This window comes from Hyperolius riggenbachi, chromosome 4, assembly GCF_040937935.1.
Source record: "Hyperolius riggenbachi isolate aHypRig1 chromosome 4, aHypRig1.pri, whole genome shotgun sequence".
Classification (NCBI taxonomy): domain Eukaryota; kingdom Metazoa; phylum Chordata; class Amphibia; order Anura; family Hyperoliidae; genus Hyperolius; species Hyperolius riggenbachi.
This window is the reverse complement of record NC_090649.1, coordinates 87,924,829-87,950,920: the sequence shown is the minus strand read 5'-3', so window position 1 is coordinate 87,950,920 and position 26,092 is coordinate 87,924,829. Positions and strand designations below refer to the sequence as shown.

General features: G+C 44.0%; 1 protein-coding gene across 1 annotated transcript in view; it reads right to left on the bottom strand.

Moving 5' to 3' along the window:
• NBAS (NBAS subunit of NRZ tethering complex) overlaps nucleotides 1-26,092 on the bottom strand; it is a 916,216-nt gene that overhangs the window by 79,740 nt on the left and 810,384 nt on the right. Inside the window, exon 49 of the mRNA XM_068280281.1 lies at nucleotides 16,585-16,724. Coding sequence (XP_068136382.1) covers nucleotides 16,585-16,724 — 140 coding nt within the window. The remainder of the gene's footprint in view (nucleotides 1-16,584; nucleotides 16,725-26,092) is intronic.

The following is a 26,092-nucleotide window of genomic DNA, read 5'->3' as shown; positions in this document are numbered from 1 at the left end:
ATGTGGGCAGCAGACACCTGAAAATCACAATGTGGGCAGCAGACACCTGAAAATCGTAATGAGGGCAGCAGACACCTGAAAATCGTAATGAGGGCAGCAGACACCTGAAAATCGTAATGTGGGCAGCAGACACCTGAAAATCGTAATGTGGGCAGCAGACACCTGAAAATCGTAATGTGGGCAGCAGACACCAGAAAATCGTAATGAGGGCAGCAGACACCTGAAAATCGTAATGTGGGCAGCAGACACCTGAAAATCGTAATGAGGGCAGCAGACACCAGAAAATCGTAATGAGGGCAGCAGACACCAGAAAATCGTAATGAGGGCAGCAGACACCAGAAAATCGTAATGTGGGCAGCAGACACCTGAAAATCACAATGTGGGCAGCAGACACCTGAAAATCGTAATGAGGGCAGCAGACACCAGAAAATCGTAATGAGGGCAGCAGACACCAGAAAATCCTAATGTGGGCAGCATACACCAGAAAATCGTAATGAGGGCAGCAGACACCAGAAAATCGCAATGTGGGCAGCAGACACCAGAAAATCACAATGTGGGCAGCAGACACCTGAAAATCGTAATGAGGGCAGCAGACACCTGAAAATCGTAATGAGGGCAGCAGACACCTGAAAATCGTAATGTGGGCAGCAGACACCTGAAAATCGTAATGTGGGCAGCAGACACCTGAAAATCACAATGTGGGCAGCAGACACCTGAAAATCGTAATGAGGGCAGCAGACACCTGAAAATCGTAATGAGGGCAGCAGACACCTGAAAATCGCAATGTGGGCAGCAGACACCTGAAAATCGTAATGAGGGCAGCAGACACCTGAAAATCGTAATGAGGGCAGCAGACACCTGAAAATCGTAATGTGGGCAGCAGACACCTGAAAATTGTAACATGGACAGCATTCACCAGACAATCGTAACTTGGGCAGTGTTCACCAGAAAATCGTAATGTGGGCCAGAAAATCGTAATGTGGGCAGCGTTCACCAGAAAATCGTAACGTGGACAGCATTCACCAGACAATCGTAACGTGGGCAGTGTTCACCAGAAAATCGTAATGTGGGCCAGAAAATCGCAATGTGGGCAGCAGTCACCAGAAAATCGCCATCTGGGCAGCAGTCACCAGAAAATTGCAATGTGGGCATCAGTCACCAGAAAATCCTAATGTGGGCATCAGTCACCAGAATATCGTAATGTGGGCAGCAGTCACCAGAAAATCCTAATGTGGGCAGCAGTCAGTCACCAGAATGTCGTAATGTGGGCAGCAGACACCAGAAAATCCTAATGTGGGCAGCAGTCACCAGAAAATCGCAATGTGGGCAGCAGTCACCAGAAAATCGCAATGTGGGCAGCAGTCACCAGAAAATCGCAATGTGGGCAGCAGTCACCAGAAAATCCTAATGTGGGCAGCATACACCAGAAAATCGTAATGTGGGCAGCAGACACCAGAAAATCGCAATGTGGGCAGCAGACACCTGAAAATCGCAATGTGGGCAGCAGACACCTGAAAATCGTAATGTGGGCAGCAGACACCTGAAAATCGTAATGAGGGCAGCAGACACCTGAAAATCGTAATGAGGGCAGCAGACACCTGAAAATCGTAATGTGGGCAGCAGACACCTGAAAATCGTAATGTGGGCAGCAGACACCAGAAAATCATAATGAGGGCAGCAGACACCAGAAAATCGTAATGAGGGCAGCAGACACCAGAAAATCGTAATGTGGGCAGCAGACACCTGAAAATCACAATGTGGGCAGCAGACACCTGAAAATCGTAATGAGGGCAGCAGACACCTGAAAATCGTAATGAGGGCAGCAGACACCTGAAAATCGTAATGTGGGCAGCAGACACCTGAAAATCGTAATGTGGGCAGCAGACACCAGAAAATCGTAATGAGGGCAGCAGACACCTGAAAATCGTAATGTGGGCAGCAGACACCTGAAAATCGTAATGTGGGCAGCAGACACCAGAAAATCGTAATGAGGGCAGCAGACACCAGAAAATCGTAATGAGGGCAGCAGACACCAGAAAATCGTAATGAGGGCAGCAGACACCAGAAAATCGTAATGTGGGCAGCAGACACCTGAAAATCGTAATGAGGGCAGCAGACACCAGAAAATCGTAATGTGGGCAGCAGACACCTGAAAATCACAATGTGGGCAGCAGACACCTGAAAATCGTAATGAGGGCAGCAGACACCAGAAAATCGTAATGAGGGCAGCAGACACCAGAAAATCCTAATGTGGGCAGCATACACCAGAAAATCGTAATGAGGGCAGCAGACACCAGAAAATCGCAATGTGGGCAGCAGACACCTGAAAATCACAATGTGGGCAGCAGACACCTGAAAATCGTAATGAGGGCAGCAGACACCTGAAAATCGTAATGAGGGCAGCAGACACCTGAAAATCGTAATGTGGGCAGCAGACACCTGAAAATCGTAATGTGGGCAGCAGACACCTGAAAATCACAATGTGGGCAGCAGACACCTGAAAATCGTAATGAGGGCAGCAGACACCTGAAAATCGTAATGAGGGCAGCAGACACCTGAAAATCGTAATGTGGGCAGCAGACACCTGAAAATCGTAATGTGGGCAGCAGACACCAGAAAATCGTAATGAGGGCAGCAGACACCAGAAAATCGTAATGAGGGCAGCAGACACCAGAAAATCGTAATGTGGGCAGCAGACACCTGAAAATCACAATGTGGGCAGCAGACACCTGAAAATCGTAATGAGGGCAGCAGACACCTGAAAATCGTAATGAGGGCAGCAGACACCTGAAAATCGTAATGTGGGCAGCAGACACCTGAAAATCGTAATGTGGGCAGCAGACACCAGAAAATCGTAATGAGGGCAGCAGACACCTGAAAATCGTAATGTGGGCAGCAGACACCAGAAAATCGTAATGAGGGCAGCAGACACCAGAAAATCGTAATGTGGGCAGCAGACACCTGAAAATCGTAATGTGGGCAGCAGACACCAGAAAATCGTAATGAGGGCAGCAGACACCAGAAAATCGTAATGTGGGCAGCAGACACCTGAAAATCGTAATGTGGGCAGCAGACACCAGAAAATCGTAATGAGGGCAGCAGACACCTGAAAATCGTAATGTGGGCAGCAGACACCAGAAAATCGTAATGAGGGCAGCAGACACCAGAAAATCGTAATGTGGGCAGCAGACACCTGAAAATCACAATGTGGGCAGCAGACACCTGAAAATCGTAATGAGGGCAGCAGACACCTGAAAATCGTAATGTGGGCAGCAGACACCTGAAAATCGTAATGAGGGCAGCAGACACCTGAAAATCGTAATGTGGGCAGCAGACACCTGAAAATCGTAATGAGGGCAGCAGACACCAGAAAATCGTAATGTGGGCAGCAGACACCTGAAAATCGTAATGTGGGCAGCAGACACCTGAAAATCGTAATGAGGGCAGCAGACACCAGAAAATCGTAATGTGGGCAGCAGACACCTGAAAAAAGTAATGAGGGCAGCAGTAATGTGGGGCTGTGGTGGGCAGCGAGCGGCGGGCAGATACATACCTGCTTCCGTGCGTTCCATTGGAGACTTCTCCCTCTAGCGGCTGACGTCACTTCCGGAAGTGACGTCAGCCGCTAGAGGGAGAAGTCTCCGATGGAACGCACGGAAGCAGGTATGTATCTGCCCGCCGCTCGCTGCCCACCACAGCCCCACAGACACTTACGAGCTGGAGGGGAGCACAGAGGGGAGAGCCCCGAGGTGAGGGAGAGGGGGGAACTACCCCTCTCCCCGCCGACTGTGGGCAAGGCTTTCCCCTCATGCTGCCACCCCTCCAGCACCCACAAAACGGCCCCAAGCGGGCCCCAGGGGGGGGCCGGGCCCCCCCGCGGGCGCAGGGGCTGCAGGGCCTATTCCTACGCCCCTGGCTGGAATGCAATGATGTGTCAGCTTAATTGTACAGAGGCCAAAAAAAAAAGCTCAATGTCACATACTGTATATCCGTCTCACCTCTGCCAAACCACTCAGTAATTGAGCTACTAGTCACCACGGAGGGCGATTTGGTGGAGGTGGGACAGATATAACCAGCACATGCAATAGGAGAGCGGGAAAGCAATATCGCAGAGAGATGCAATGTGAGGACATGTATCAGCTGGAGAGGAGCGCCTTTCATGATACTCATGGTGGCCGCCTGGGAATGGGTGAGGGCACAAGGACTTTGTCTAAACGCTATAACCACTGAATAACTTGCTTCGCATGATTAGACTTTGCATCTTTCTGTTCCCCGCAAACTCCACTGCTTTGAACTGAGCACTACATAGCACTCTGTAGCATTATTGAAGCAATTTTGCAGGAATATCAGTGTGGACCCCAGACAAAAAATTGGATTGCAGGACAATTGACATTGACCAATGAGCAATTACTTCATATGAGTGGAGGTCTCAAGGATGTGTGCAGGGTTGTGAGTGTTTGAATCATGCTAACACAGCTGGCTGTGTTGTATTAACATCAAAACGGCCATGGTTCTTTTTTTTTTTGGGGGGGGGGGGGGTCATTAAGGTGTTCGTATTTTCTAAATTTTTGAAGTGACATTGAGCCAGGAACCCTTTATTTTCTTTTTTTGCTTGGTATTGTATTCTTAAGGGGTCCCAATCCCCCTGCAGTTCTGCAGGGGTAGGTTATGTTAATTAATAGATCTGGTGTTCAGAGGCACTTTTTTGTGAATTCTACAGAGCCACAATAATCCAACATGCATACAGACCCTTCTGGATTGATTGATCCTCATCAGTGCATGGCATGGATTAATGTGGCTCTATGGGGTAGAACTTGAAACACCCAGAGTTTTAGACTTTGCTTAACATTTTAGTAAGGGGGCTTTTTGGTCGTTTGTAGCCCCTCACACACTCCTAGGAGTTTTGGTTCACCATGAGCTTGCTGGGTAGTCTGAGTGGGTGTTTCCGAACCGGAAATCATCTTTCCACAGCAGAGATGCGGTATGCTAAAATCAGAACTCTGCGGAATACCACATTGCCAAGACTCAGAAATGTTAAGCCAATCACAAGACTCGAAAGCATTGGACCAATCAGAGAATCAGCATTGTACCATGAAAATCAGAACACAGAGGAGTTTTTAGGCCAACGCATAAACCTATTCGCATGCGGATGCAAATTCGTTTGTATGCGAATTTTTATGCAATTTTGCAGTCATTTTCTTGTATTTTTGTAAGTATGCGATTTTAACCATGTCAGTGCCTGTGTGCTCTTAAAATTGATTTTACACAAAAACTTATGCAAATTCGCATGGAAAATTCACATAGCGAAAACGCATGCAAATTTCCTATTAAATATATTACATGCAAATCGCACACTAGCCTTGCGGTATGCGAATTCTGATGGCTCTGCTATGCAGATTTTTTTCTGTACAATCCACTGCACAGATTTCCTGACAAGTAGAAACTGGCCCATTGACTTTTATTGGCTATGCGAATCTGCATGCAGATTCGCTCTAGTGGAAACTGGCCCTTAGGCCAATCAGTGAATGCGGTAGTTTACTGTGGTTGCCAATAGTGGATTTTGCAAATTTTTTTTTTTTTTTTTTACAATCAATTAACTTTATTGATACAAATTTAAAAAATCACATTCAACGGACACTTTTCAGAATGTGAAATTCTGTCGGAATCAGAAATCGACATTTCCAACCATTCCTATTTAGGATTTGGATCTTTTCCAAAGACAGCATTAGGGGCTCTCCACTGAATGTGATGGTGTCATAGGCTATAAGGAAAACGTGCATGAAACATTAATTGCAGGCAGCTCCTAGGCACCTCCGAGCTGGATTCATTTCACATTAAACAGCCAGAGAATAGTCTATGAGAACAGTCTGCCTGCGAGTCTTTCTTTTCTGGGATTTTCCTGGTCCAGTGAGTAAAAGGGCACAATATGCAGTAATCAGTTTTTAAGCAAAAATGGCCCTTCACATCCTCAGTGACTAAACGTTTAGAATCCCTACGGGGAATCTATTTCCGTAGTTCAGACGGAGCCGAGATCAATGGCTCTGGGAAAGTTTCGGTGGAGAGAGTTAGTAAGTGGCTTCTACCCCTCCGCTGACAAGTGAAGAATGACACTCCATGCTGAGTAGCCCATAGAAGAGAAAAAAAGTTAATTCCGACGCTCACCTTGAAGCATAGATAAAAGGCTGAATGATTGCTGATGGCGAAGAGTGCAGGCACACAAGCTACAGCTAAATCAAGGTGCGTTCCGCTAAATGCTAAAAGAACACAAACTCAAAAACACAGCACCATTAACCCTTAAAGGACATCCGAGGTGAAAAAAAAACTGATGAGAAAAAGGATTGTATCTATCCTCCTCCTCCTAAAAATAACTTTCTTAGATATCCCACAGTTTTAGGTTATATTTAAATCTAGTTATTAAAGAGGAACTGTCACGAAAATCTTAAAATTTAAAACACATACAAATAAGAAGTACATTTCTCCAGAGTAAAATGAGCTATAAATTACTTTTCTCCTATGTTGCTGTCACTTACAGTAGGTAGTAGAAATCTGACATTACCGACAGGTTTTGGGTTACTCCATCTCTTCATGGGGGATTCCCAGTATGGCCTTTATTTTTTTATAAATACACTCCCTGAAAAAGATTTATACAAAGATGCTGACCAGCCTACCTGCTCTCTGCACACTTTTTTTTTTTGATTCAAAAGTTTTTTTTAAGTTTTTTTTCTTATCAAACATCATCCAGGAGGTTACAAAGTCGTGTCAACATCAGCACAGCTTCAGTTTTATGATTAATCCATTGAGTCAGTCCAAAGGGCAGATACACCCAATCAAGTCTTTTATGCTTCTTGGCCAGGCCTACAACGTAGCTTGAACTGTTTTTGGACGACGTCAAGACGGGAACTTGATATCATAGAATATTATGTTGGAATAACTGATGCCACAGAACCATACATAACTTACCATAACTATTCTAAACATATCAGTATTGAGCATATCAAAAATACTACAGCTAGCAAAATTTCAGTAGTCTCAACGTGTACTTTGACCCTGGCATTTAGGGTCTTCTTTGACCTGTGTAAGTTTTATTTGGAGGACTTTTTGCTGAAACACAGGTAGGAACCGCTGCACACTTTTTTGGCAGTTGGACAGAGCAACTGCCATTCACTAAGTGCTTTTCAGAATAAAGAAAACCCTGAGAACCCCCCATGAGAAGATGGGCTAGCCCAATATTAATCAGTGATGTCAGATCTCTAGTACTTACTGTAGGTGACACTGACATAGGATAAAAATATTTTATGGCTCATTTTACTCTGGAAGAAACGTACTTTTTATTTGTACATGTTTACATGTATTTTAAATTTTAAGATTTTCACGACAGAGGTCTTAAGTTTTTACTGTTTTATTGTCTCTGCTCAATGACACCTTCACTGAAGTACGCTAGAGCTCAAATCTATGAATTATTGATGCTTTTTATCCCTTTCCTGCTCTCAGAAGCCATTTACTGACAGAAAAGCATTTTATGACTGTAATTACTTATCAGTGAGTGCTATTCTATAGCCTGACCCAGTCCCGACCCAGACAGAAACTGTCACTTGCATACCTGAGGTTTAACTCTTTTAGGCAGAAAAAGAAAAAAAAAAGGAACACAGGCTAGTTATTTGTGTGCTAGGCACTGTACATGCACAAGTCTATCTCATCATGTCACCTTGGACAACATTTGCAAAAAGAAATGTAAAATGTTAAATACATACATCTAAAATATAGGTTCTCCCAGGGTTAAATGCACTATTAGTTACTTTTTTCTATGTTGCTGTCCTTTACAATAGGTAATAAAACTCTGAAAGATCTGACAGGTTTTGGACTAGTCCATCACCTCCTGGGGGACTCTCTGTTATTTCTTTCATTACAGTTAAGCACTTACTGAATGGCAGTTGCTCTATCCAACAAACAAATGGTGGGGGCTGCAAACATCTTTGTATAGAATCTTTTCAGGGAGTGCGTTTGAAAAAGTTTAAAGGAAATACTTAGATTCCCCCATGAGCAGGTGGACTAGTCCAAAACCTGCCAGATCTGTCAGCTTTTTACTACCTACTCTAAGTGACAGAAATACAGGTAAAAAAGCAATTAATAGTGCATTTTAATCTGGAAGAAACGTACAGCTTATACAGTGGTGTGAAAAACTATTTGCCCCCTTCCTGATTTCTTATTCTTTTGCATGTTTGTCACACTTAAATGTTTCTGCTCATCAAAAACCGTTAACTATTAGTCAAAGATAACATAATTGAACACAAAATGCAGTTTTAAATGATGGTTTTTATTATTTAGTGAGAAAAAAAACTCCAAATCTACATGGCCCTGTGTGAAAAAGTGATTGCCCCCCTTGTTAAAAGAATAACTTAACTGTGGTTTATCACACCTGAGTTCTATTTCTGTAGTCACCCCCAGGCCTGATTACTGCCACACCTGTTTCAATCAAGAAATCACTTAAATAGGGGGTATCTGACACAGAGAAGTAGACCAAAAGCACCTCAAAAGCTAGACATCATGCCAAGATCCAAAGAAATTCAGGAACAAATGACAACAAAAGTACTGTAATTGAGATCTATCAGTCTGGAAAAGGTTATAAAGCCATTTCTAAAGCTTTGGGACTCCAGCGAACCGCAGTGAGAGCCATTATCCACAAATGGCAAAAACATGGAACAGTGAAGAACCTTCCCAGGAGTGGCCGGCCGACCAAAATTACCCCAAGAGCGCGGAGAAAACTCATCCGAGAGGCCACAAAAGACCCCAGGACAACATCTAAAGAACTGCAGGCCTCACTTGCCTCAATTAAGGTCAGTGTTCAAGACTCCACCATAAGAAAGAGACTGGGCAAAAGCGGCCTGCATGGCAGATATCCAAGGTGCAAACCACTTTTAAGCAAAAAGAACATTAAGACTCGTCTCAATTTTGCTAAAAAACATCTCAATGATTGCCAAGACTTTGGGGAAAATACCTTGTGGACCGACAAGACAAAAGTTGAACTTTTTGGAAGGCGCGTGTCCCATAACATCTGGCGTAGAAGTAACACAGCATTTCAGCAAAAGAACATCATACCAACAGTAAAATATGGTGGTAGTAGTGTGATGGTCTGGGGTTGTTTTGCTGCTTCAGGACCTGTAAGGCTTGCTGTGATAAATGGAACCATGAATTCTACTGTCTACCAAAAAATCCTGAAGGAGAATGTCCAGCCATCTGTTTGTCAACTCAAGCTGAAGCGATCTTGGGTCCTGCAGCAGGACAATGACCCAAAATACACCAGCAAATCCACCTCTGAATGGCTGAAGAAAAACAAAATAAAGACTTTGGAGTGGCCTAGTCAAAGTCCTGACCTGAATCCTATTGAGATGTTGTGGCATGACCTTAAAAAGGCGGTTCATGCTAGAAAACCCTAAAATAAAGCTGAATTACAACAATTCTGCAAAGATGAGTGGACCAAAATTCCTCCAGAGCGCTGTAAAAGACTCGCTGCAAGTTATCGCAAACGCTTGATTGCAGTTATTGCTGCTAAGGGTGGCCCAACCAGTTATTAGGTTCAGGGGGCAATTTCTTTTTCACACAGGGCCATGTAGGTTTTGAGTTCTTTTTCTCACTAAATAATAAAAACCATCATTTAAAACTGCATTTTGTGTTCAATTATGTTATCTTAATAACTAATAGTTAATGGTTTTTGATGAGCAGAAACATTTAAGTGTGACAAACATGCAAAAGAATAAGAAATCAGGAAGGGGGCAAATAGTTTTTCACACCACTGTATGTATGTATATTCAAATTTACATGTTTTTGCAACAATGGAAAACAGTAATTAATAGTGTATTTTAATCCGGGAGAAATGTATATTTTATATGTATGTATTTGACCCACTTCCCGCCCTTCCACAGACGTGTTAAAACAGGCGCTGCAAAATGGACGTTAAAGTGAACCTCCGGACTAAAAATCGACTCAGCAGCACTGAAAAGACTTGGTGTTTCTTTAACAGTTTCACAGCATCAGAACTTTGTTTCTTTTATACAAGCCTCATTTTTAGCTACACAGAAGAAAACTGCCTGGGCTTTTTTCCCCTGATGCTGTGCAAAGCATGATGGGATTTCTGATGTTGTTGTACTCGTTCTGCTGTTTTGGTGTATTTTTTTTTTTTACATTTTGAATTTGTCATTTGAAGCCTAGTGTGTGCAGCTGGGAGGGGTTATCAGGACACAGGACAGTTGGAACTGTGTCTCCTGCACCTTGTCACCTCCTTTCAACCAAAAAGATGGCTGCCCCCATGACAAAGATGGCAGCCCCCATGAATCACAAACATTTGCCTGTTCTTTTAAAACAGAGTGGGTAAGAGATTATATTACCTATCTATTCTAATTAACATAACTAATGTAACTTGATGACAGTATGTCTGCTTAGGCTGAAGTTCCCCTTTAATAGAATGTCCTATTTGCACTAATAAGTGCAAAAATGGGACGTGTTAAAACCGAGGAGTGAAAAAAATACACACAATGATTCTATATGACAGAAGGTGGCAGACCGCCAAGAAACAGTTAATCTCCTACTAGTTCTGCAAAGGGTTTTATAAAATTATAACAATAAGGGCTTGATTCTGAAAGCCGTGATAACTGTTTAGTACGAGTGTGCTAAACAGTTAGCACGTGAAGTGCCGTTCGCAGACTTTTTCACGCAAAGTGCCGCGATTCGCGCGACAAAAGCCCGCAAACGCTCAAATCACGGCACTTCGCGCGCACAAAAGTCCACGAACGCCACTTCACGTGCTAACTGTTTAGCACACCCGTGCTAAACAGTTAGCACGGCTTTGTGAATCAAGCCCTAAGTCAGTCTTTCTCAACCATTTTAACCTGGAGGAAACCTGCAAATAATTTTTGGATCTCAAGGAACCCTTGCCTTTATTTTGCAGGAGGCATGGACTTTTAACCACTTGCCGACCGCACACTCATAACGTGCGTCGGCAAAGTGGCAGCTGCAGGACCAGCGACGCAGTACTGCGTCGCCAGCTGCAGCCTAATTAATCAGGAAGCAGCCGCTCGTACGAGCGGCTGCTTCCTGTCAAATCACGGCGGGGGGCTCCGTGAATAGCCTGCGGGCCGCCGATGGCGGCTCGCAGGCTAGATGTAAACACAAGCGGAAATAATCCGCTTTGTTTACATTTGTACGGCGCTGCTGCGCAGCAGCGCCGTAAGGCAGATCGGCGATCCCCGGCCAATCAGCGGCCGGGGATCGCCGCCATGTGACAGGGGACGTCCTGTCACTGGCTGCACAGGACGGATAGCGTCCTGTGCAGCCCGGATCTCAGGGGGGGGAGCAGGTAGGAGAGGGAGGGGGGAATTTCGCCGCGGAGGGGGGCTTTGAGGTGCCCCCCCCGCCACCCACAGCAGGCAGGAGAGATCAGAACCCCCCAGCACATCATCCCCATAGGGGGGAAAAAAGGGGGGCAATCTGATCTCCCTGCCTGCACCCTGATTTGTGCTGGGGGCTGCAGAGCCCACCCAGCACAGATCAATCAAACCAGCGCTGGTCCTTAAGGGGGGGTAAAGGGTGGGTCCTCAAGTGGTTAAAGAGGAACTCTAGTGAAAATAATGTAATAAAAAAGTGCTTCATTTTTACAATAATTATGTATAAATGATTTAGTTAGTGTTTGCCCATTGTAAAATCTTTTAAATCCCTGATTTACATTCTGACATTTATTACATGGTGACATTTTTACTGTGGGCAGGTGATGTAGCTGCTGCATGGTTTTTTGGCAGTTGGAAACAGCTGTAAACAGCTATTTCCCACAATGCAGCAAGGTTCACAGACAGGAAACTGCCAAGAGTACGTACTCAGAATTTCTTTGTGGGAGGGGTTTCACCACAATATCAGCCCTACAGCGCCCCCTGATGGTCTGTTTGAGAAAAGGAATAGATTTCTCATGTAAAAGGGGGTATCAGCTACTGATTGAGATAAAGTTCAATTCTTAGTCAGCGCTTCTCTTTAAAGTAGGTGTGGCCGTTTATTTCACTACCCCCCAACCCCATCACAGTGCTCTTCATTATACTGTCTTTTAATTCTATTGCATTTTATTAATGTGCTCATTATTAGTCTGACCCCCCATTTAGTGCTTCTTTTTACTGTACCCCCTATTTTAGTGTGCTCTATCATACTTCTGCCACGATGGGGGGAAAATGCCAAGGAACCCCTGCAGAGTACTTAAAGGGAAGGTCCAAGCAAAATAAAAACCTGAGTTTCACTTACCGGGGGCTTCTACCAGCCCCATGCAGCCATCCCGTGCCCTCGTAGTCACTCACTGCTGCTCCAGTCCCCCGCTGGCAGCTTGCCGACCTCGGAGGTCAGCGGGCCTCATTGCGTACATTTTTACGCATTCCTGCTAGTACATGAACATTAACACATATATATTTTACGCGTTAGTAGTGCAATGCGTAAAAATTTACGCATTGAACCACTAATGCGTAAAAATGTATGTGTTAATGTTCCTGCACTAGCGGGAATGCATAAAAATGTACGCAATGAGGCCCGCTGACCTCCGAGGTCGGCAAGCTGCCAGCGGGGGACTGGAGCAGCAGTGAGTGACTACGAGGGCACGGGATGGCTGCATGGGGCTGGTAGAAGCCCCCGGTAAGTGAAACTCAGGTTTTTATTTTGCTTGGACCTTCCCTTTAAGGAAACCCTCTGGTACCAGGGAACCCTGGTTGAGAATGCCGTCAATAAGCTGTTCAAACATCCTTGATTCATCAGAGCTGGAGTGGCTCCTGGATGGCTTTTGAGGGTAATTAATCAGCTTGCTTCTGTACTAAAATGTAATATTTAGTAAATAAAGAAAAATAGTATCATTGGCTGGACCCCAGCAAACCAACAACTACATCTTTGGGTCAAGTCAGAAATGAAATCTTATGTTATAATCCCCACAAATGCTCTTTGTGATCCACACTGGCTGCGTTTTGCGCTGCGTTTGCATTTTGAAAAACACATTCTCATTCACTGGAATAAGAATTGCGGCAAAATTACTGCAATTTAAAAAAAAAATTGCAGATAAATAGTCGCCATCATTTTCACTTGGTTCACAATCAAGTGAACTGAGCGCGGAGCCAGCGGTGGACACAGACTGGTGAAGTATACTGCACAGGGAACCAGGGGCACATTTAGGTGGCCGCACTGGGGACTTCGCTGTGTTCATCGCTCGGTCCAACATGGTATGCTGTTACCGCCATGCACCTGATTAAGCATGTCGAGCCAACATCTAGCAGCATGTCAGATCGATATACATGCAACCAATTTCGACACAGATTTTCATCCAATCCAATTATAATAATCAAAAAGGATTGTCGATAGGCTGCCATGATGCATGGCCACCTTAAGGTAAACCACACCCCATACTGCTCATAACTCTCTTCCTGCTCATCAATGAGAGACCTTAATGTTGGACATTATGCCACACCCATTTTAGTAAAAAAAGAAGAGGTGATTGGCACATGCACCATGTTCCTTTCCAGAAGTGGATGAAAAAGGTTCGACAACAGAGCAGTAAAAAAATAAATAAATAAATAAATAAAAAAAGCAGTAGGCGGTAGAAAGAAGAAATAATGGTGTAGCCAGACTTTAAGGCTTATTGTATCAATATACATCCAGAATTCAACAGCTGAAAGAAGCAGTGATTAACAGACACATCTGGCAATGCCAAAGTACATAGTCGGATTTGGCTAAATGAACAATGTTGACAAGCATAATGCTCAATGACCATCAGCAGTTTTTATTTTTCAGTGTAATGTTATGACCATTGATTCTCTCTTTGCCCAACAATGCCAGCAACTGCTTAGGTGCTAGAGAAATCCATTCTGTGTACAGAGAAATAAAGGTTCTATACCTCATGTAAGGTCCAATTTTTTGTGAAGAATCATTCGAGCAATCAGATAAACGCGATTGGATATAAAATATTGCAATACATTGATTGACACCATCAAGGAAACAATCTGTACTTCCTATCCATCACAACCAATTGAAAATAAAAAACAAAAAACATTTTTCTGATCGATTGATGGAGTTTATTTTCTGTCAGTCCAATCACAATTATCTGATCGCTTGTACTGATTCTACACAAAGAATTGGACAGTTAGAGGTTAGTGAATGTCTCATGGGAAATGTGGTAATGGTAATGATTGAGCTGAAGTTCAATCCTGGGTTAAAGTTCCTGACGTCTGCGTGGCGTCGCTTCTGGGGGCGTTGCGGCGGCTGCGCGGTCAGGCTTTCAGTAGCCTTCCGTCGCGTCGTGATGCGGTCGCGTTTTTTTCTTCCCCTAGGAGAACATTAGCCGTCGCGGTTGGCCGCTCCCTGGAAGCAACATGTCGCTTCCAGGGGCAGCCCGAACGCTCGCGAAAATCGGGACCCGAACGCCGCGTTCGGGTAATAGCGCGCAAAAGTTTGGTGTAAACGCTCCCATTCACTTGAATGGGAGCGTGTACCGCGACGTTCCGAACGCTTGCGATAAACGCTCCGCAAGCGTCCGTCTGAACCAGCCCTTATGCATTCAAGTAATTTTCACCTCCCATTCATTCGCCAATAACTTTATTACTACTTATCACAATGAATTGATTTAGATCTTGTTTTTTCCGCCACTAATTAGGTTTTCTTTGGGTGGTACGTTCTGCTAAGAATAATTTTTTTTCTAAGTGCATTTAAACAGGAATATTAAGAAAAAAAATCATTATTTCTCAGTTTTCGGGAAGTATAGTTTTAAAATAATGCATGCTACCAAAATTAAAACACACATATTTTATTTGCCCATTTGTCCCGGTTGTTACACCATTCAAATTATTCAAACAGCTGTACCCGATACTAACCCTTCAGCATCTAATGTCTGTCTCAGTGCACGCTTCCTAAATATCTGCAGTGCCGGTTTCTTTACTCTATTTGTATATATTGCACCATTCAAATTATGTCCCCATCACAATGTATGGCGCCAATATTTTATATGGAAATAAAGGTGCATTTTTTCAGTTTTGTGTCCATCACTATTTAAATGCATAAAATTCAAAAAATATTAGTAATATACCCTCTTGACATGCATATTAAAAAAAAAGTTCAGACCCTTAGGTAAATATTTATGTTTTTTTTTTAATTGTAATTTTTTATTAGGTATTTTTTTGCAGTTTGGAAGGTAAACAGTTAATTTTAAATTTAATTGTTTGTGATTTTATTTTTTTTAAAAGTGTGTAGATGTAGTTTTACTATTTGGCCACAGGATGGCCTCACATTTTCTTTTTCTTCCTGTAAGCGAGCACTCTCACTTCCAGGAAGTATAAGGAGGACATTAAACTGCGTTCCTATTCATTGATCTCCGGGCTAACGAGCGGCAGCATGGGAGTGCGCAACAGAAGCCTTTTGGACATCCAAAAGGCTAAAGTAGTTAAAGAGAAACCGTAACCAAGAATTTAATCCCAATCAGTAGCTGGAATCCCCTTTTCCATGAGAAATATTTTCCTTTTCACATACGAATCATCAGGGGGCTCTGAATGGCTGATATGGTGGTGAAACCCCTCCCACAGTGTGATGTCAGGACCATGGTTCTGACATCACACTGTGGGAGCCTTGTTGCATTGTGGGAAATAACAGCTGATTCCAACTGCCAAAAAAACAAGCAGCATCTACTTCCAGTGACATCACCTGCCAGCAGTAAAAATGTCACCATGTTATAAATGTCTGAATGTAAATCAGGGAGAGGAAATATTTTACAATGGGCAAACACTGACTAAATCATTTATACATAATTACAAGTAGTCCTCGACTTACGAACTCCCGACTTACGAACGACCTGCCGATATGAATGGCAGGGATTCTGTGTTTCCATGGGAACAAGCCCCCCCCCACCCCCCCTTTTTTTTAATTGGGCTTGTAGTTTTTGAGAAAATCGATTTTGACAAATTCTAGGAAAAATTGCTTTTAAACTTGTATAAGCAGGTACAGAGGGCAGAGGTGGCACAGAGGGGGACAGTGGAGGCACAGAGGAGGTACAAGGACAGAGATGGCACAGTATTCCAACTTAAAAACAAATTCAGGTTAAGAACGAAGCTACAGTCCCGTTCGTTAACCGGGGACTACCTGTATTGTAAAAATGAAGCACTTTTTTATTACATTATTTTCACTGGAGTTCCTCAAGTACTTTTGTCTTACACAATCAGTGGGTTTAATGGCAGAAGCAACCAATAACCATCTAGCGCTTATATCTGTCTTTACTTATAGAACCTGGCCATTGCTGGTGACCTGTGTTCTGCTTTGATACCAGATTAGATATGAAACCAGCTGAAAGAGGCCAGCTGAACTGTTCAGTGATTATTTTCTCCTCAAGCACCACTTGTGTTTGTACTGCAACACAGCTGTATAGGCCGTTTTCATTTCGTTGTACACGACGAGCCTGAATTAAAGAATTACTGAAAGTTTCTATGGCGGCAGCAGGAAATATAACATCATTAGAAGTTCCACAGCCTGACACGTTTTATTTCATTTCTTGCCTGACTGAACTTGGAGAGAAGGCAGCGCACCATTACTTACATGCTCGCGCCTTTCATTGGCGGCCAGGCTTGTAGAAGGAGAACTAAGTGCTGGAACTCGGGGCGCGAGTGACTGATGTCCAGCAACTCCACAAACAGGCTATATCTTTTTTCTTCATTTTCAATGTCAGCCACTTCCACCTGCGGGGCGAAGAAAAACACAGATTACATCTTAAATTCTCTATTTCATGTAACTGTGCAGAGAAATGATGGAATCTCGGCACAGAGCAAAGGGGATGATGGTTAGTCAATGTCTACAAAGTACAGACCTAACATTGCCAGAAAATAATCAAAAGAGCAGAACAGGTAAAAAGGGCGCAGGAGCCCCTACGGAAGAATGGCGCCCTGATAGGCGCCTGTGATAAAAGCCGGTATTAGCGTCTTAAGGTTAGGCACCAACGGGGGTATCGTAGAGTTAGGCACCTGAAGAGTGATATGGAGGCTGCCATATTTATTTCCTTCTTTAACAGTACCAATCTCCTGGCTACCTACTCATCTATTTGGCTGCAGTAGTTTCTGGTTCACACATCTGAAACAAGCATGTGGCCAATCCAGTAAGACTTCAGTCAGAGCACCTGATCTGCATGTTTGTTCAGAAAAGTATTAACCTATTGAGGACCACAGGTGTATACCCCTCTAGTGACCAGGCAATTCTTTATAATTCAGCACTTCGCTACTTTAACGATTTATTGCTCGGTCATACAACTTCTCACCCAAATCAAAAAAATGTTTCTTGCCACTAAGGGCTTGCTCACACTTAAAGCATTATCGTTTGTTTTTTTTTTTAAAGCGCCGGCGATTTCAGAAATCAATCTAAAAGGACTTGTCATATGAGCAGTTCGATTCCGATTTACTCCCCGAAGCGCTGCCTGTACCATTTTCTGGGCGATTTGCCTATAATGGAAGGTATAGGGGAATCGCAAGGCGCTTGAAAAAGCGCTTTGTATAAATAAATAAATTGTATAAATTCATTTCCTGGTGAAAGAGTTCACTTCCTGTCTGATGTCAGGAAGTGAAAAAATAAAATCCCTCTGCAAAAGCTCTTAGAAAAGCTCTTAGAAAAGCATGGGGGAAAGGCGATTTTTAAAAAATCGCAATAAATTGCTCAACGCTTGAAATAGTGCTGGCGATTTAGAATGTGAAGAAGGCCTAATAGAGCTATTCTTTAATGGTCTCTGATTGCGTCTGTGAAGATTAGGTTTTTTATTAATAAAAAAATAAATAAAAATAAACCAACTTCTTTTATTACCTCCTTCCCCCTTAATTAGCCTTAGACTCCGATACACACACTACATGATACATACATACGCATCAGCCTATGTATGGGGTTAGATTGTGAGCCACTCCAGGGGACAGTTAAAGAGACACTGAAGCGAAAAAAAAAATATGATATAGTGAATTGGTTGTGTACTATGAATAATTACTAGAAGATTAGCAGCAAAGAAAATATTCTCATACTTTTATTTTCAGGTATATAGTGTTTTTTCTAACATTGCATCATTCTATATTATGTGCAGATTACACAACACTCAGCATTCAAAATGATTCTTTCAGAGAAGTCTGTGAAGTAATGACCTCTCCTCTAGCAGAGGAAAAGTAGGCAGTTCACTTACAGTTGAGATAATAAAAGTCAGATAACAGCCCTCTCCACGACTAACTTAGTCGGAGAGCTTAAAGGGAACCTTAACTGAATGGGGGGTAAAGAGTTTTACTTACCTGGGGCTATTACCAGCCCCCTGCAGCAGTCCTGTGCCCTCGGCACCGCTCTGGAATCCTCTGGTCCCCCGCTGTCACTTAGTTTCGTTTTTGACAACTCACCAGTCGCCGGCCGCTATGCGTATTATTGGACGCATTCACCAATGCAATTGGCGCTATTGCGGACCGCAACGTGTACAAAAATACGCGTTGCCGCATATCTACGCGTGCGGAATGTGGCAACGCGTATTTTTGTACGCGTTGCGGTCTGCAATAGCGCTAATTGCATTGGTGAATGCGTCCAATAATACGCATGGCAGCCGGCGACTGGTGAGTCGTCAAAAACGAAACTAAGTGACAGCGGGGGACCAGAGGATTCCAGAGCGGCACCGAGGGCACAGGACTGCTGCAGGGGGCTGGAAATAGCCCCAGGTAAGTAAAACTCTTTACCCCCCGTTCAGTTAAGGTTCCCTTTAATGGCTTGTTTGCATAGAGATAACAACTGGAGTTTCTCAACTCTTCCTGTACTGGAAACAATTAGACTGATGTATCTGATCTTAATGTTTTATTTCTTAGCTGTACTACACATACAAATCATAATATCATAATTTTTTTTTCGCTTCAGTGTCTCTTTAAGTGACAGGGCTTTCCTCTGTACAGCACTGCGCTAGACAGCAGTGCTGTACACGTTTTTTTCTTCTTTATTTCAGCCTGCCAGCTCCGACCGCAGCTGGCAGGCTGATGTCGGATCCCCACTGTGTTTACTAGAAGGGAGCGTGCGTACCCTGCTAATCCAGCCGACCGCACTTTGAGGCCAATCGGCGTTAGGCAGTTAAATAAAATTTTTTGTGTGGAAAAACCCATATATTTATATAGATATTTGCACCAGTATGCTATCCAGTTATCACGAGGCAGGCTCGGGGTGGAAAACAACAAGCCCGAAGCGGTAACCCCGAGCGTGACTCATGGTAGCTGCCAGGAGCCTTGTGCAGAGCATAGCGCGCAGCCAGTGTTTTCACTCACCTCCCCGGGGATCCAGACACTGGCAGCCATTCTGCTTCCTGTCCTTGAAGTCTCCGCATCCCTCGAGTGAGATCGCTGTTTGTCATCATGACGCCAGATGGTAGTCTCACAACAGGGTTACAGCGCAACCCAGAGGACGAAGGGTGATAAATAACGGACAGCAACTGATATATTTCAATTCTGACAAAATGTTGTCAGAACTCAAAGTGATCACTGTCAGAAGAAAATGGTGCGCTTCTGATAGGAACTAATAGCAAGGTAACTATGTAATGTTCATTTAAAGTTACCTCATGTGCTTATTTTAAATAATTTTACTCAGTACAGGTTCCCTTTAAGTCAAGCATGTGTTCGTACACACAAGGTGTCCCTCTTTATCTCAAAATGTTGGGAGGTATGCCACTGTAGTGAAGTCATGACATAGCCTTTCAGCAATAAATGAAAAGATTACCCAGCAAGCTTGTGGTGAACCAGAACTCCTAGTAGTGTGTAAGGGGCTACAAAGGACCAAAAAGCCCTCTTACTAAAATGTTATGCAAAACAAAAGTTTGCCTCCTTAAAGGGAACCTGAACTGAGTAAAATTATTTAAAATAAACACATAACGTAGCTGAAAATTAATATTATATACTTACCTCACCGTCAGTTTCTCTCAGAAGCTCACTTTTTGCTTCTTACAATAATCCCTTCCAGTTCTGACAATACTTTGTCAGAATTGAAATATACCAGTTGCTGACAGTTATATATCAGCAGCTGTCAGTTACAACTAAATGTGCAAGGCAATGTCCATGTTTCCCTATGGCTCAAGTGGGCGATATTACAGTTTAACAGTGTGCTGACCAGGAAGCGATTATGGGATAATGGCCATTTTCAAAATGGAGGACAGAGAATTCCATTGATTACAGTGGACAAACAGGGCGCAGGAGAGGAGAAAGAGATTGAGGAGTAGACTATACAGGAGGTAAGTATGACGTGTTTATGTTTATTTTGACTTTTAATTTTCAGTTCAGGTTGTCTTTAAAGAGAACCCGAGGCGGGGTTCTAACAACTAAATCCCCATACAGAGGCTGGGTCTGCCTATAGAGCCCAGCCTCTGTTGCTATTCAGATTCCCCATAAGCCCCCCCCCCCCCCCTGGCTCTGCGAGACCCCATAAATCACAGCCGCGCTGTGCGGGCTGTGATTACCTCCTCCTGTCAGTCTCGGCGCTCCCCCTGCCTCCTGCATCGCTCAGGTCCCCGCCCGCGTCCCTTCCCTCCAATCAGCGGGGAGGGAAGGGACGTGGGCAGGGACCGGAGCTGCAAGACTGGCATTACGGAGGTAAACACAGCCCGCTCTGACACGCTCTGTGCCGGCAGCGTGGCTGTAATTTATGGGGTCTCGCAGAGCGCGTGCGTGCGGGGGGGGGGGTGCTTAGGGGGAATCTGAATAGCAACAGAGGCTGGGCTCTATAGGCAGACCCAGCCTCTGTATGGGGATGTTGTTGTTAGAACCCCGCCTCGGGTTCTCTTTAAATCAGAAGATATTTGCGATTATGCAGATTAGAGTGAGTATCTGAAGTATCCTACGATGCATCACTGCTGAATATGCAAATCAAATACCTTCTGTTTTAAGGCAAACTTTTGTTTTGCATAGCAATAAAGGAACACAGGCCACTTCTCTATCCTAGCAATCCCGCTAGTTGATTTAGGGTGGGGGATCCCAGTATTGCAGGCCTATTCTAACGCCAATGGGTCTAATGCTGTTTTAGGCAACTGATGCTTCCCTCTGGGTGTTAAACAAGTCAACCAAAAGCTTCAGCTTAACATCTCAAGAATATATTCATCTGTACAAGGCACACCACATATCACAGACAGACAAAATGATATCACGTATCCTCCAGATATTTCCCCTTCTCATCAAGCTTCTCTCATCTCTGTGTAATTAATCTGCACTTGTGTCAGTGTGTGCCAGTCTCTTCCTAATCCCCGCATTATGCATCAATGTAGCTGTGCTTTTCACAGTTCTTAGAATTATTTTCTTGATATCATTTCAACCTCTGGGTTTCTAAAGCGTTACAATCTTAAAAGCTTGTTTTTTTATGTCCTACGATAAAAACAGTCTTATAATACCAGCTAACATTGACTGGATTTGGCTCGTAAATCATCCAAATCCCCCCCAAAAAGTCGCAATTAAATAAAATACAGTACATGACATACTAATTTCATACTTTATGGTGCTGAAAATAATTGTATCCTAGAATTCTCTGTAGCATCAATAGCCATAACATATTAAAACCACCATCTGGTTATTTCTGATTTCTACACTAAACTGAAATCATTTAAAGTGGGATTATATTCCCAAAACTAAAATTTCAGTAACTACTACTGAAATAATATTTGAAAGCAATCATACACATTCTCTGTGTGTAAAAACTTTTAATTTCACTGCAGAGAGCAGAACAAGATAGCTAATCTCTAGTTTCATCAGAAAAGTCAGAAGACACAGTGACATTTATCAAGAGTGTCTGAGACAAAATACTAGTAGGTTTTAAGAAATCTGTGCAGAATTGTCTCAGGGCCCGTTTCCACTCTCGCGGAAACGGCCGCGAATCCGCAGAGTTTCCCCGCAGGCAAATCGCGCGGGGAAACTCTGCCATAGGGGACAACGGCGCCGCCGGCCGAATCGCTTGCAGTAGCGATTCGGCCGGAAACCCCCACAGAATTCGCGGCGGAGGCTGCGATTCCCATAGCCGTGCATGGCACGGCTGATGGGAATCGCCTGCGATCCCGCCCACCCGCTCAGTGCCGGCGTGCGTCTACGAGACGCACGCCGCACTAGTGGAAACGAGCCCTCAGACATTCTAAGAAATCACTAAATAGTGCAGATACCTTCTTAAAGAGGAGCTGTTAGGTATAAGGTCTCAGAGAAAATAAACACATATATCAGTAGCTAAATATAGGCTGTACTTACATTACATATGGATTTCACTGTCCACGTTTGGATTTCACAGAATTTTTATATAGTATATGCAGAGAATGATGCTCCTGACAGCTCATGGCAGGTTCCATGTTTGTCTGTCTCCTATGAAGCCAAATGTGTCTTCATGTCCTCCCTGCTTCCTGATCACAGAAAAGCTTGTACTGAATAACACTAGTGTGCAGTGAATATTAATTAGCCATGTGGCTAGGAATAGCGGACTCCTGCAGTGTACTCTGCCGGGAGATTTATCAGTGCTGTGCGCTGGACTGAGTTACATGCTATTGTTACTTGACCCTGTAACTTCTCATTAGCAGCCGAGGGGAGAGCCCCAGAATGCTTTGCAGTATGGTATGCGGCTTGCGTCTTCTTAAGAGCTTGGGAATAACAGCTTTGCTGATAAGCACACATCAAATGTAAGAGAGATTTTTATCTTCAGTAATGCCTTTTTGGCTTACTTCTAAACTGTTTAACACAGGAGAATAGAGGTTTAAATTAGCTTTTGTAGCCTGACAGTTACTCTTTAAAGGACAACTGAAGAGAGAGGTATATGGAGGCTGCCATGTTTATTGCCTTTTAAGCTCAGCTCGGGGTAACCTGCGCAGTAGGATTTCTCAGGCCCCGTTGGGCCGATTTGCATAATATTTTTTATTGCACGCAGCTAGCACTTTGCTAGCTGCGTGCATGTTACGATCGCCGCCAATTCGCCGCGCCGCCCCCCCTCCAGACCCCTTGCGCAGCCTGGCCAATCAGTGGCAGGCAGCGCTGAGGGGTGGATCGGTATTCCCTCTGACGTCCCGACGTCCATGACGCCGGTGACGTCATCCCGCCCCGTCGCCATGGGGACCGTGGAAGCCCAGCAGGAAATCCCGTTCTGAACGGGATTTCCTGCTTACTCTGATCCCCGAAGGCGATCGGAGTGGGTGGGGGGATGCCGCTGCTCAGCGGCTATCATGTAGCGAGCCCTAGGCTCGCTACATGATTTAAAGAAAATAAAAATTAAAAAAAAAGTGCTGCGCTGCCCCCTTGCCGCAGGAATTGGACAGGTGCCCATACACTAGAACGAATATGGGCAGATTCGACCAAGAGACAAATTTATCCACTAGAACGAATATGGGCAGATTCGACCAAGAGACAAATTTATCTCTAATCGAATCTGATTACAGATAAATAATCTGCCCATACACTACAGGCCATACACTACAGGCCGATTCCTGTCCGATTCCAGCATGAAATCATCCGGGAATCGGCTGAGCCGCCGTTGTCTGCCCCGCCGCTGCCCCCAAAATGTATAAATGTATGTAAATTATGTAGTGCATTTATATATTACCTGTCCTGAAGCAGCTTGCCGGGTCCATCCGTCCATCTCACCGGGTAAGCTGCATACACGCTGCATACACGCTAGCAGCGCATAGCGTTTGACATCAGCCGCTATGCACCTTTGTGACGTCAGAGCACCGCCGGCAAGATGGACGGAAACCGCATGGAGGCCGACACCGGACAGGTAATGTATAAATGCACTACACACATTTATAGTCTCATCGCTCATTCGCAAATCGGCCGCCGTACCGCCGCGCACCCACCCAACCAACCTCGGCCCGAAATTTACCAACATGCGCAATCGACTGTGCTGCCAATTTTTGTCCCGAAATTGGATGCTTTGTCGGTCGGGTTGGCACTTGGCAGCACCAATTTTCATCCAATTCGATTATAATAATCGAATTGGATGGTCGATTTGTTGGTTGGTCGCCGAGTGTATGGCCCCCTTTAAACTGTTAGGAATAGGAAGAGTTAGGAAGGTCTCTCTTTGAATTTTATCTGCCATGTATGTGCCTATATAGCCATCCTATCCAGATCCTGTTGCAATATGACACTATCTTCCTGAGAGTTGATGATTCTGCACAATTTTGTATCATCTTCAAAAATAGCAACATTGCTCACTACTGCATCTACTAGGTCATTAATAAATAAATTGAAGAGCACTGGACCCAGTACAGACCCCTGTGGGACCCCACTCCTAACAGTCTCCCATTTTGAGTACGATCCATTGACCACAACTCTTTGTTTTCTGTCCATTAGCCAGTTCCCTATCCATGCACACAGACTCTTCCCCAGTCCTTGCATCCTCATCTTTCGCACCAGACTTTTTGTAGGGAACAGTGTCGAAGGCCTTTGCAAAGTCCAAGTATATCACATCTACAGCATTCCCAATATCCATATTAGCATTCACTACCTCATAAAAGCTGAGCATGTTAGTCAAACAGGACCTGTCTTTAGTAAACCCATGTTGATGCTGAGAAATCAGATTATTTTCCACTATGAAGTCATGTATAGTATCTCTTAGTAACCCCTCAAATAGTTTGCATACAACTGATGTTAAGCTTACAGGTCTATAATTTTCTGGATCTGATTTTTTGCCCTTCTTAAATAATGGGAAAATGTGGGCTGTACGCCAATCCACTGGGACTCTGCCAGTTGAAAGAGAGTCAAAAAGATAAGATAAAGGGGTTTATCTATAACTGAACTTAATTCCCTTAGGACCCGAGGATGTATGCCATCCGGGCCAGGTGCCTTGTCTATTTTTAATTTATTTAGTCTTGCCTTCACTTCTTCCTGCGTTAAGTATTTAATATTACAGTTAGAAGATTGAGACTCTTCTGCCTCTGTAATTTGCAACAGTGCTGTTTCCTTTGTGAAGACAGAAGCAAAGAAAGCATTTAATAACTCTGCCTTACCTTGGTCATCCACCACCCTCCCACCCTCATCCTTTAGGAGTCCTATACAGTCAACCTTTCTTTTTTTTTTTTTTTTTAGAGTTGATGTACCGTACTTGTAAAACTTTTTTGGGTTAGATTTGATATGGATTTGCACTTTTCTTAACTGTAGTGCAGCTCTAGAAATCCACACTAAACTGCTGGTATTATGTAGGATTTGGGAAGTTTCTTACTTTCATGCAGAACAGTTCCTCTGCTGGTTAGAACAGCTTTAGGCCCCGTTCACACTGCACGCGTTTCCAGCCTAGAGTGCAATGTCTGATGTTCACACTGCATGCGTTCCGGACCTGTGCGGTCCGGCAACGCATGCTGCACGCATTTTTTGTAAAAACGCGTGGCTGTCCCATTCACTTTTCAGTGATGGGATCAGCCACGCAACGCACACAAACGCGGATGGCGTGCGTTCGCATGCGTTGCGTTCCGCATGTGTGGCCATCCGCGTTTGTGATGTGAATGGGGCCTTAGAAGAAAAAAGGGTTGGTAATCTATATATTTATAAAATCGGATGTATGTGTGTGTGTGTGTGTGTATGTATGTGCCGCGATCACTCGAAAACGGCTTGACCGATTTGAACGAAACTTGGTATACAGATCCCTTACTCCCTGGGAAGATATGTTCCGGAGGTCTCGCGTCCCCCCTGCACACCTGAGCGGAGCTACAAACAGCTAATCAGATTTCACCCATTCATGTCAATGGAAAAAATGGAAAAGGCTGCCATTCTCACAGAACTCTATTTCAGCCATTCATTTTTAATGGGAAAATCAAATGTAAACTGCAGCCATTTTTAGACTGGGAATCGCAGGGTTTTCAAACTTGCCACACTTGGTCACTTGGTGACTGAGATTAATATTCAGGAAAGTGAGTGGAGCCTACAACAGCCAATCAAAATTCACCTATTGATTTTCAAGGGGAATATTTAAACTGCTGCCATTCTTACACGGTTGATGACAGAGGCTTCAAACCTGCTACAGTCGGTCATTGGGTGACTGGGGTTAAAATTCACTAAAGGGGCGGGGCCACAAACAGCCTATCCGATTTATCTGCTGGATAAACTGCTTCCATTAA